This window comes from Odocoileus virginianus, chromosome 9, assembly GCF_023699985.2.
Source record: "Odocoileus virginianus isolate 20LAN1187 ecotype Illinois chromosome 9, Ovbor_1.2, whole genome shotgun sequence".
Classification (NCBI taxonomy): Eukaryota; Metazoa; Chordata; class Mammalia; order Artiodactyla; family Cervidae; genus Odocoileus; species Odocoileus virginianus.
The window spans coordinates 67,404,521-67,417,231 of record NC_069682.1 but is presented as its reverse complement, the minus strand read 5'-3'; the positions used below and the strand labels follow the sequence as shown (position 1 = coordinate 67,417,231).

General features: G+C 52.1%; 1 protein-coding gene across 5 annotated transcripts in view; it reads right to left on the bottom strand.

Moving 5' to 3' along the window:
• SGK2 (serum/glucocorticoid regulated kinase 2) overlaps positions 1-10,973 on the bottom strand; it is a 28,710-nt gene extending 17,737 nt beyond the window's left edge. For 2 of the 5 annotated variants that reach the window (XM_070472659.1, XM_070472660.1), the window contains exons 1-6: positions 4,956-5,041; positions 3,548-3,607; positions 2,951-3,000; positions 2,442-2,499; positions 2,147-2,230; positions 901-1,032 (exon numbers count right to left, since the gene is read on the bottom strand). In XM_070472659.1, coding sequence (XP_070328760.1) covers positions 901-1,032; positions 2,147-2,230; positions 2,442-2,499; positions 2,951-3,000; positions 3,548-3,583 — 360 coding nt within the window. In that variant the 5' untranslated portion in view covers positions 3,584-3,607; positions 4,956-5,041. Of the gene's footprint in view, positions 1-900; positions 1,033-2,146; positions 2,231-2,441; positions 2,500-2,950; positions 3,001-3,547; positions 3,608-4,955; positions 5,200-10,792 lie in introns of those variants that run through there. The other 3 variants (XM_020911437.2, XM_070472657.1, XM_070472658.1) reach the window with 3 other exon arrangements.
• Between the last annotated feature and the right edge of the window lie 1,738 nt (positions 10,974-12,711).

The window sequence follows — 12,711 nt, the reverse complement described above, 5'->3', positions numbered from 1 at the left end:
ACAGAGCTGGCGAAGTGTCAGCCGCAAAGGTGAATCAACAAGAATGGAGCCCCTACTGTGTGCCAGGTGCCAGTCACACCCTAATACATCTCTACTTTTCTTTTATCCTCCTGACTACCTTCCAGGTTTCAAGTAGGAGGCCAGTTTCACGGAAAAGGAAACTGGAAGTATCAGAGCAGCCAGGTGACTTGCCCAAGGTCACGGACTATAACTGGCAGAGCCATGATTTGAACCTGGGTGGGTCAGACATGTGCTTTTCCTCTAACCCACGTGATAAAGTGATTATGTTGGTCAAACTGAGTCCAGGTTAGATCTGGCCCTGGGCCAATTGCTTCCATCTATTTTACTGGCAAAGAAAAGTCCGTCACCTCCACCAGGGAATTTAAGGATGGAGGACACAAAACTTCCCTCTTGGCATCAGGCTACGGAGCATGAGGTCACACAGGTTAAATCTGGGGTCACTGAGAAGGGCCATCTTGCTCAGAGAGACAGAGGAGGGAGCCCAGCTTTCCCCAGCTGTGCTTCTGGGTCACCAGGTGGCCCCAGATCACAACCACAGGGACTGCTCACTCCCATGCTGTGGTCTATGGTATAAAATGGGTAAAATTAGAACTACTGAACACAGAGCTCCTCTAACTTTGACCTTTCCCAGGTTCACTGAAGGGATTCTGGGCAGCTTTGCGTGGGAGTCAGGAAATGAAAATGGCTGGGAGTCAGACAGACCTGTCTTCAAATCCTGGCTCTGCCAGTCGCATGCAGGGTAGCCTTGAGCCAGTGAGTTACCTCCCTGAGCCTCAGTCTTTTCAGCTGCAAAATGGGTCGGGGATAAGGATGAGGGGAGGTCATTCCAGAAGCTGGTGCCCCGTGGGCACATGGCATGGAGAGCTCCAGGTCACCCACCTCTCCCCCGTTGACATAGTCCAGCACGAAGTAGAGCTTCTCGGGGGTCTGGAAGGAGTAGCGCAGGCCCACGAGGAAGGGGTGGCGCACGTTCTTCAGGAGCACGCTGCGCTCGGCCATGATGTGGCTCTGCTGCGGAGTCACGCACACACACGCACGCACACATGCACACACACATGCACACACACATGTACACGCGCACACACACACGGGTCGCATTACCACCCACGTAGCCACACTGCTCAAATACCCTCCGTGGCTCCTCACTGCCCTCAGAGCCAAGCCCAGGGGCCTTGCCTGGCATTCAGGGCTCTGCGCGGTCCACCTCATCCCCCACCAGTGCAGCTGGGTGCAGCTCCAGCCCTGGGTCCAAATTCCCTGCCTCCCCCACCCCAGTGAAAGTGTTAGTCGCTCAATCATGTCTGACTCTTTCGTTGACCCTATGGACTGTAGCCCCCTCAGACGCCTCTGTCCATGGAATTCTCCAGGCGAGAATACAGGAGTGGGTTGCCATTCCCTTCTCCAGGGGATCTTCCCAACCCTGGGATTGAACCCAGGCTCCTGCATTGCAGGCAAATTCTTTACCATCTGAGCCACCAGGGAAGCCTCAACAAAGCTGCGAGATGACTGAATAGATGAGTTCCAAGGACAAGCTCTCAGAGAAAAGAAGGCAGGCACTACGCATATCCAGGCCTCTGATCCTGTTCCCCTGCCTAGACGTCCTCTTTTCAGATCACCAAAAGCCTATCTTCAAGGCCACCTCCTTCAGCAAGATCTGCCCCGTGAGCTCCTTTTTAACATCAGTTCCCTCTCCTGAGTCCTCTGACTTGACATTCAGTCCTTCCTCGGGGCCTGCTCTGTCCTTCTTATAGAGTTGGCATTAAAGAGACTCGAGTCAGTGGAAGCATCTAGAATCCCTGGATGGCTGTGGCCTGAAGGGCCTTTGGCGAGCCTGAAGTGTGACCCCCACATTGCACAGGTAAGGAGGCTGGCAGTTGACAGGGCAGAAGACTGGTTCGCCATGGAGCCCTGGGTCTTTAGGGGAAAGCAGAGGGCCGGGACAGGGTCACCTGCAGGCCCTCCAGGTGAGGCGGTTAGCCTGCCTTCCTGGAGAAGGGCCAGCAGAACACCCAGCCCCCCTGCACTGGACTGCCTCTATGCCCAGAGTTGGACCCATCATTAGAAGCCACCTGAGGCTGGGGGTCAAGAAGCAGGAGAGGAGATGCCTGAGCCCAAGCCCTGGTACCTCTTTCTTCTTTAAGATGGACTTTTTCTGCAGCACCTTCACTGCGTAGAACATCCCGTCGGACTTGTGCTTGGCCAGTAGGACCTGAGCAGGAGGACAAATGCAGAACCCACAGGTGACTACTCCTCTGAGCTTTGGGTTTCTCAGTGGTGGTGCAGACCTCCAGTTCCAGCCCCGCGCCCATGATTTTTGCCCAGGTTGTAAGCTCCCACTTTGCACACGTGAGTGACAGTAAGGGATGGAAGGGGCTGGAAAGGGGGGAAACCCAGGTCTCCCATGCTCATAGGTCACTCACCTTCCCATAGTTTCCTTTGCCAATGACTTTGAGGAAGTCAAAGTCCGTGGGCCGGGCACTGGGGCAAGAGGAAGGAACACAGGTCAGCATTTGCCAGCTTGGGAAACCGGTACATTAGTTCAAATCAGGGCTTCTCTTTGAAGCTGGAGAAGGCCATGTTTTTCCATCCAAGAGGGTCTTCTCAGACTGGCCCCTGCCTCTGGGGATCTCACAATGGAGTAAACAACAGACAAGAAGGAGAGAAAACCAAACACAACCACAGAAGGCTGGTCTCCAAAGACAGAGAAGGGCCTGGAGGGTGGGGGGCTGCTAATAATGCAGGCTTTGGGGGGATATTCCAGCCACAGGGCTCAGCATGAGAAGAGGCTGGGGAATGAGTGGGAGATAAAACTGGGGGCCGGTCCTGGGCTCAGATGGTAGAGGGTCTTGATGCTGAATCAGAGAATTTGGGTTCTATTCCCAAGGTGAGGGGAGCCAGGGAAGAAAGCGGTTGAGAGACTGGAACTCACTTTGGGTTGGCAGAAGGCCCCAGGTTGATATTCCCGTTGGCCCTCGGGAGCTAAAGACATTTAAAGAAAGAGGCGATGAAGATCAGAGGTTCCCGACTCATTGGCCTCCTCCCTCCCCGCTGGCCCAAGCCCTGCTCCCTTTTCCAACATCTCTACTAGCCTGCCTGCCTTCTTTCCTGCATCCCTGTCTCCCTTCCTTCTTTCCCTCCATCTACCAACCCACCCAACCATCCACATCTCACCTGCTTCTCATGATAGCCTTGGGAGGCTGTTATACCAAATGTGAGGATGAGGAAACTGAGACCCAGAGAAGAGCTGTCAGAGGACTTATAGGCAGCCCCACCAGCATGAGAATACAGGTGACCTCGAAGCCAATCCCATAATTTTTCCACCTCACTTACTTCTTGAAGACCTTGCTCAAGTGTCTTTTCTCTTTACCCTGCAAATGGCCCAATTCCATGAGCTCACAGTGATCCCGGTGGGCGCCCCAATCCTGGGACCGTCCACCTGGCTGATGAGGACCTCCCTGGGTTTCCTTGACCTTGGGAGGAAGGGACCGCCCCCCAGTGGTGGGTGGGGGAACCAAGACCCACCTACCTGTGGACTGGGGGTGCCAGCTGGGCTCGAGTCCATGCTGTAGCAATGATCAGGTACGCTCTGGGGACGCAAGGAGGAGCAGGATGAGGGAGGTGCCGCTGGGGAATCAGTGTCGCCTGTCTAGGGTGTTAGGCACCGCTGCTCTGTCGTCCCCTGCCTGACGCCCTGCACCTGCCCTAGGCTAACAACCCCTGCCTGGGACAAGAAATGATGTCCTCTGGGCCCAGCTTCTCCAGTCAGACATCTCAGGAGAGAAGGAGGGAGAATGGTCAGGGGTGGCCCTTCCCAGGCTGAGTCTTTTCAAGCACTGGGGGTGGCCAGGGCAGCTCTGATGTCTGGGAAGGCCAAGGCTGGAAGGACTCTTGCAGGGCATAAAGTCTGGACTCTTCCTCCCATTTCAGAGGCGGGGAGCCTGAAGCCTCGAAAGGGACTTGCCTAGGGTCCCACAGCTTGTGAGGGGTAGGCTGGGCTCCCTTGGATCCCATACAGGCATGTTGCCACCCTGGATCCCTAGAGACAGCCCTGGGCTGGGTGCTGTGTTGACTATTATATCTCTGCCACAAGGACTTCCGCCTAATGTCCCTGGAGGGGCAGCTGCCCTGGGGACCTTGGACCAGAATCACGAACAGACCCAAGAGCAAACGAGCTAAGACACTTCAGTTGTGTCCGGCTCTTTGTGACCCCATGGACTGTAGCCCTCCAGGCTCTTCTGTCAATGGAACTCTCCAGGCAAGAATACTGGAGTGGGTTGCCATGCCCTCCTCCAGGGGATCTTCCTGACCCGGGGATCGAACTTGCATCTCTCACATCTCCTGCACTGGCAGGCAGGTTCTTTACCACTAACACTGGCTGGGAAGCCCCTGGCTGTGTCTGTTTGAGATAAACAGTGGAGAGTGTGAACCGCGGTCTGTGCAGCCAGGAGCATATGTCTTCCCTGCCCCCTAGCCTGCATGGTGGAAGATGCTTATATGTCCAGGCCCTGGCTCGGCAAGCCCAGGACCCCACAGCCCCACCCTAGACTGGAAGATCAAGTCCAGGAACTCAGATTGCTCTCAGGGACTGCAGGGTACTGTGCCTCCTGAGACCACAGCTTTGGCCTGTGGTGGGGCCTGGGCTGCCATGGAGACCACCCATTTTTACAAGGGGGCCCCTAGAGCAACCACCCCCTGGTCTTCTCGGGAGCTGAGAAAGTGACCACAGGGGAAGCGAGGGAATTTTCCCTGTCCAGGCTACTCCAGGAGGCCCAGCCCCACAGAGCCCTGAGAAGGTGAGCCGCAGAGCTGCCCAAATACGGAGCGTAGCCTGGCTTCAGCCAGTGCCCTGAGTCCACACTCCTGCAGCCCACATCCCTCCTGGCCCGGCCCTGGCAGCCCCTCTGCCAGACCCTTGCCTCCCTGGCCCCACGTACCTGCACAGCCTGCGGAGAGGCCGCTGGGAGAAGCCGCAGTGGGAGCTGGAGGGTGGACAGTGGACAAGAAGCCCTCTCTGTTCTCCCAACAAGGGCCGAAGTGTCTGTGCCTGGCGCCGGCCCGGCCCCGGCCCCCAGCTCGGAACTCCCGGCCGCGGCGAGGGAGCTGTTGATGTCACGCGGGAGCCAGCAGAGCTTAAGAAGGGACCGAAGTCCTCTGTTCCCTCGGGGACATCGCCTCCCCCTGGGGGGTGTGGGTAGAAGGGCGTGAGCGACAGCTGCGGGAGAGCCGGAGCGATGCTGGGGCTTGTTGGAATGCACGTGAGTGTGGGGTGGGGGTGTGTGTGCAGGTGTTTGGTGCAGAGATGTGTGTCTGTCTGTCTATCTGGTGTATCAGTGTGTCCCTGTGTGTCAAGGTATTTGTGCATCAGTGTGACCATGTTTGTGTGATTTTGTCGTACATCAGTGACTGGCCTGTGTGTCGATGTGCCTCAGTGAGTCTCTGTGTAGTATAGTGTGTGGATCCGGCAGTGTGTACCTCATACATGTTAACATGTGTGCATGTGTGTGTGTCTATGAATACACGTGTGTGACAGTGGTCTTTGTGGGTCTGTGTTCATATCGGTGTTTATCCGTAAATCTGTGTGTGTGTGTGTGTGTGTGTGTGTGTGTGTAGGGAACCTGTCTGGGAGGAGACATGTTCCCCGGGGCCTACCCAGGCCCGCTGCAGACCATCTGGGGCTGAAGATGAAGTTCAGAGACCTGGGAGCACTTTGGCTCCCGAGAACCTGCCGGTGTTTCAGGGCCTGGGTGTCTGGTTCAATCAGCCTGGCCTCGGTCTTTGCTGAACACTTGGACTTTGGGGTCCTTCCCGATGGCCCTCCAGGTTCTGACCATTGTCTCCAGAGCAGGACTGGGACCTAGCACTCTTTGCTGCAGTGCTGCAATGCTTGCACCTGGACACACCTCTCCTCTAGCAACAAAATACAAAGAAACTGTGTGGGGCTAAAAATAACTGCATGCGTGGGCAGATGGGGCAAACTTCTGAACCCAAAGGATACAAAGAGACCAAAAAAACCAATTGCCACTTTTGAGGAGCCTGGAGCAAAAGCAGGGTACTGTGCATGCCTCCTTCACTCAATACCACTTAAGGGTGGGGGCAAGATATTTAAAGTTACCCTTCCTCCCCCTACCCCTGGACACACCCCTGTGCTGTGCTTACTTGCCCCATCACATCTGATTCTTTGTGACTCCATGGACTGTAGCCCACCAGGCTCCTCTGTCCATGGGGATTCTCCAGGCAAGAATACTGGAGTGGGTTGCCATGCCCTCCTCCAGGGGATCTTCCCAACCCAGGGATTGAATCCAGGTCTCCTGCATTGCAGGCGGATTCTTTACCAGCTAGCTGGGTCACAAGGAAAGTCCAAGAATACTGCAGTGGGTAGTCTGTCCCTTCTTCAGGGGATCTGGCCAACCCAGGAATCGAATCGGGGTCTCCTGCATTGCAGGCGTATTCTTTACCAGCTGAGCTACCAAGAAAGCCCTGGACACACCCCTACTCTCACCCATGTAAGGAACAAGCTTGTCCCCTACTTAAGGAATGAGCAAGCAAAAGGATATTTTGTTTGTTCTCGCTCACCCTGCTGCAACAGGGACCCCAGAAAATCCTGCCTGAATTTCTTGCCTGGTCTCTGGTCAATTTCTATTCATTGTGAAGGTCAAGAACCCTGGTTGGTATCACCAGGAAGCAGGGTCCCTGCGGCAACCTAGCACATGACGGCTTAGTGCAATAATCAGGTACTCACAGGGTATCTTCCTCTCTCCAGGAGGTTATACGGGGTGTTCTGGGGAATGAAGGGGTTGACAGGGACTGACACGGCCCCTGCTCTTCGGGAACTTTCTGTGTGGCTGCCACATGCCACACTCAGACCTCTGTAATTCACCACAGAGGGGGGATCTGTGGAGCTGGGGCCAAGGGGGCTCGTCAGAAAGGGACCTGAGCCCAGTGGCCTTGGGGGGGGGGTCCTCTGTGGGCTTTGATGTAGGTGGGGGGAGTCATCTAAGGAAAACTCAACTGAACAGAATCAGAGCCTTTCGTTTTTTAAGAAAATGGAAATGTTGAGCCAACACACAGATGGGTAGGATATTATGTTGACAAAACATAACGCCCGGAACAAGGTCATTCTTTTCAATGACAAGACCCTGATGAAGCCTTCATTTAGGAGCACTGCTTAGAACAGGAAATCAATAATGAAAATAATAGTAACCTCAAGGTCCAAGCATAGGGCACGTTAGAATACTCGCTGACCGTAATTGTTTCCTCTCTGGGATTTACATCTTGAGAGACTGTCCCATTTTCTATGTTCTCTTTTCAGTTAAACTCCTTGAAATAGTTGTCTGGACTCAGTTCCTACTCCTTCTTCCTTTCCTCTCTTGGAGCCATTCCAAAGAGGCTGTTATCCCAACATGCTCCCAAAAGAATAGACCAGTAACCTCCATGTGCCAGAGCCAGTGATGAATTCTTTGTTCTCATGTCATTCTGTGTCTCTGAGGATATGACCCCCTTTTCCCACTTGGCGTTAGGATCTGCTGGTTTTCCTCCTACTTTGCCAATTGCTTTTTCTCCATCTTTTCTACTGGATTCCCTCTTTTTTCCCCAGAAACACTGGCCCGGCCTTTCTCTATACTTGTTTCCCAGTTGATAGCAACCAGTTTAACGGTTTTAAGTGTCGACTAAACCCCATAATTCCCAAACTCATCTCTCTAGCTCTGATACACTCCTGACTCTGGATTCTCTGACACTTCACCAGTTAGAGGTCTAGAGGCACCTCACTCTTAACATGTCCAAAACGAAAGTCCTGACTTTCATTCTTTCCACTCTCCCCAGCCTGCTCCTCCATTGACATCTATCTCCGTAATGGTACTACCACTTACTCAAAAGTTCTAACCAGCAACTATAAATTGATCCTAGAAACTTTGCACCTTCACCCTGCTTCCACCACTACACCATAAAATCACCTTAGACTTTATCTTCAAAATCCCACATATATGTGGGATCTAGAAAAATGGTACAGATGAGCTTATTTGCAGGGCAGGAATACAGACACAGATGTAGAGAATGGACATGTGGACACAGTGGGAGAAGGGGAGGGTGAGATGAATTGGAAGACTGGGATTGACATATATACACTACTATGTGTAAAACAGAAAACTAGGGGAAACGTGCTATAAAAAGCACAGGAAGCTCAGCTTGCTGCTCTGTGATGACTCAGGTGGGTGGGATGGGGGTAGGTAGGAGGGAGGTCCAAGAGGAAAGGGATATATGTACGCATATACCTGACTCACTTCATCATACAGCAGAAACTAACACAACACTGTAAAGCAATTATATGCTAGATAAATAAATAAATGAAACTAAATCTATCCAGACTCTACAGCTGCAACCACCTGGCCCTGAGCCACCATCATCACTTGCATGGATTATTGCACTCACTTTCCCAATGTGTTCCTATTTCTTACTTGACCCTCTACAATCTTTCTTCACCAAAAACCAGAGTGACTCTTTATAACTGGAGGTCAGATCATGTGACTTTGTTGCTCAAAAACTCCAGTGTACTTGCCACCAAATTTAGGATTAAAATCCAGTCTTTACCACAGTCTACGAGATTCCACGTGACCTGGCTCCTGTCTCCCTTTCCTCCTTGGTCTCCAGGCTCTCCCTTTCACTACGCTCCAGCCTGGCTTCTTTGCTGTCCCTCAAACCCACAGAGCACCCTCTGACCTCCTGCCCCTTGCCCTTACATTTCAGTGTGCTTAGAATACTCTTCCCCCAGACATCTGCGTGATCGCCTTCCACTCACATCACAGAGGTCTCTGCTCAAACGTCACCTCCCAGAGAGGCCCTTTCCACGACCAATTGTCCTGGTTAGGGGTTTCCCGGGATGTGAGATTTTCAGTGTTTCAACCAGTGCAATCCTGGGCAAACCAGGATGGTTGAACACTCTGCAATACCAGTCCCACCCGTTCCCCATCCACATTTTTTTGCTTTATATTTTACTTTACAACAACAATACTTTACTTTACAACTTTACTTTACATCACTTTCTGACACCTTATCTTACAACGCTTTGTTTATTTTTTGTCTTGAACTTGAACATTGGCTCTGCAAGAGCAAAGGCTTCTCTTATTCACCCTGAATCTCTATCATCCAGATCAGAGCCTGGGATAGGGTTGGAGCACAGTACATATGTGACTAATGAATCGAGGAATGAATTGAAAAGATAAATTAGAGTACATCTACAATTTGGAAAATCACCCAGTTAAAAAATGACATATTGGCCTATGTAAACGGAAATGGGAACATATATGTAATACAATGTCAAGGCAAAAAAAGCAGGTTTCCAAATGGTAGGTGACCAATGGTAGGTGACTTTGTTAAGAAAATAAAGACATAATGCACATAACCACCAAAAAATGGCTGGAGGGACATGACCCAAGGTGACAGTGGGGTTGGGTTACCTTAGTTATCTTTTTATCTTTGTACCATTGCGTAAAAATTCTCAAGGTGGTGCTGTTCATTTACTACTTGGGTGCTAAGTCCTGGTGGGAACTTTGACAGGCTCATTGCCCACCACCACACTCTCCCATCACCTTGACTGTGACGCCCACACCTGAGTAGTTCTCAGCGTCTTTCTCTCCTGCACCACTGCCTTCTGATTTTCTGGCTAGAGGTTGAATGAGCATCAGCATTTTCTCCCAGTTCTTTAGACTTACAGAGACTCCGCAAACTCTTGGGAGGTGGTCCAAGTTCCTGAGAGCCCTCAAGCCTGTTCCTTCCTCTAACTTGCCCCAGCCTAGATGTGCAGCCTTCTGCCCCATCACTCCATGTTCCTGCCCGCGTCTTCTGGACCTGTTGGATGCAGTGGGAATGCGGGGGGCGGGGGTGGTCACACAGGTCCCTCTCTTTGGAACACCCTCTCAACCAGATGCTCCGCTAACCCTTTGCATCTGTCCTCACCAGCCTTTCCCATGAGCTTCACCAGACCACCCCCAATCCCATGACCCCTTCCTTCCTTGTGCCCACTTCTGTTGCTAGTCTTCACTCTATTGCTGTTTATCCATTTACAAGCCGCCCAGCGCCTAGCAATGACACACCAGTGACATTACGTATCACTTCGGTCTTATTTTGTTTCCGCAGTGCCATGGGTTAAGAACTATCATCATTCTTGTTTTAAAAAGGAGGAAACAGGCACAGAGAGGTGAAGTGATGTCACTCAGACATCTAGGTACTTAACGATATAACTGGATTTGAAACCAGCCAGTCTGACACCAAAGCCCATAGTCTGGAATTTCAGGGAGAAGTTAGGAATTTAGAAAAGGAAGAAAGGGGGACTTCCCTGGTGATCTAGTGGTTAAGACTCTGCACTTCCTATGCAGGGGGTGCAGGCTCAAGCTCTGGTTGGGGAACTAAGTTCCCACACGCTGCGTGGCACTGCCAAGAAATTAAACAAACATTTACCATTTTTTTTAATTAAAAAAGGAAGGAATGAAGTTAGTGGGAAGGAAGCAAGGATGAAATGGATTCGTTAGGAAGGAAGAAAATTAGGCAACACAGGTAGAGAATTAGCTGAGAGGGAAGGAAGGAAAGAAAAGAAGAAGGAAGGGAGGGAAGTGATAGGAAGCAAAAAATGAAGGAAAGGAGTTAGGGAGGGGGGTGTCAAAAAGGAAAGGAAGTCAGGATGGGAGTTAGGAAGGAAATTAGCTAGGTAACTAGTTTCCCATTTTGGCAGACAAACACGTTGGCAGGCAGATGTCCTGCTCACGGTGGAGTCACTCACCTGAACAAAACAAGGTCCCGCTCAAGTCCTGGGCTCCGGCCCCGTACCCAGCTCTGCCTTCCAGGCTCTCTGCATGGTCCCTCTGACCCACAACCCAATCCTGACTGGCCGAACAACCTTCCCAGGCAGGAGCGACCTGTCACCCACTCGCTCAGGCTCCCAAACCAGCTGAAGTTCAACCTTCAGCCCTGCTGGCTGGGCACTGGCTACCGGGCTTTCCGGTTACTAATTAACTGCTGGACCTGAATCACAATGCTGGCGGTGTCCACTGGCTTCTTCACCGGGCCCTGCCCTGGGGACCGTCTTTTAAAAGGTACAGCACAACTTACGTTGTGTGACCTTGGGCAAGTGACTCCAGCTCCCAGAACCTCGGGTGAATCTGTGATGCTGTCCAGCAGGGAGGGGCTCTGAAGTCCCTTTAACATTGTCACATTTCATTCTCTGAAATCTTGCCCCCACCAACCCCAGCTCCAAGTCCTGCTCAAATGCTGACTCTTTCTACGTAGCCTTCCCTGATTCCATTAGCAGAGTCACTATCCCTTCCACTTAGAGCCTGAGAAATTGACCAAGGAAGGCACTTGTTTTGCACGGTTCTCACTAATGGGGACCCCCAGCCTCTTTGATTAGCCCAATCGTGGATCCATCTGGGGAAGAGCAGCTCATTTGCCCGCTGTGCCAGCCCGGCCACCTGATACCCCTGGAACTCTCTTGTGTTGAGCCAAATCCTGGGCCCAGAGCTCACCTGCCCCAGCACTGCCTGGGCACCGACCTGGGAGGAGTACCCTGTCTGAATGGAGACCCATGCCCCACTTTGCCCTTTGGAGAACTGAGACTCAGGGACCAGGGCTCAGCTCGCCCCAGGCTTTGTCCTGTTTGATCTGAAGCTGCCCAGACTGAGCATTCTAACTCAGAGCAGGGGTGGAGCCTGGATTGCTGGACAGGTGAGCAAAGCTTTGCCCTGTGTCCCCCTTCTCTGCCAATGCAGGGGACATTGGTTTGATTCCTGGTCTGAGAAGATCCCACACGCTTTGGGGCAACTAAGTCCTTTGCCACAACTACTAAGCCCAAATGCCTAGAGCCTATGCTCCACAACAAGAGAAACCCACGCACAGCAACAAAGACCCAGTGCAGCCAAAAATAAAAATTTTAAAATGTCAACAACTTCCCAGTCATTCCAGGGCCTTAGAAACTGGTGATGTGCTCTGGACAGCTCTGCCTGCCTCACTCCTCCGCCAGCACACACAGCAGCAGTTGCCTGGCTTTGGCCCAGAGAGGGGCAGCGGCTGGCTCTAGAGCACCGGGCAAATCAGGGCAGATCCCAGGGTCCTGCCTCTTTCCTGGTCTGAGCTGCTCCTCCTCTGCCAACCTCCTCCTTTCTTCCAGCCAGTTTGAAAAAAACCCCACAAGATGGTATTGCGTAAACAGTATGGAAGCATTCCAACACACCAAAGACCTTGAAATAAAAAGTGAAAACTTCTCCTCCAGCCTATCTTCAACCTCATTTCCAGAGATAACTGCTATTAACTCAAAGGTGACTTTTCTTTCAGACTTTTGCCTACACCTTCATCTGCATATCTCATCCACACCCCCCCCCATCCCGCTGAAAAATGGACCATACTGTACATATTGTTCAGCAACTCGCTTTTTCCCCTCAGACACAACTCTCCATGTCAACACATGTGTACATGCCGCATGCTAAGTCACTTCAGTCATGTCCAATTCTGTGTGACCCACAGACTGCAGCCTGCCAGGCTCCTCTGTCCGTGGGATTCCCCAGGAAAGAATACTGGAGTGGGTTGCCATGCCCTTCTCCAGGAGATCTTCACCCACTCAGGGATGGAGCTCTCCTAAGTCTACCTGCATTGGCAGGTGGGTTCTCTACCACTAGTGCCACCTGGGAAGCCCGGGTCAACACATAC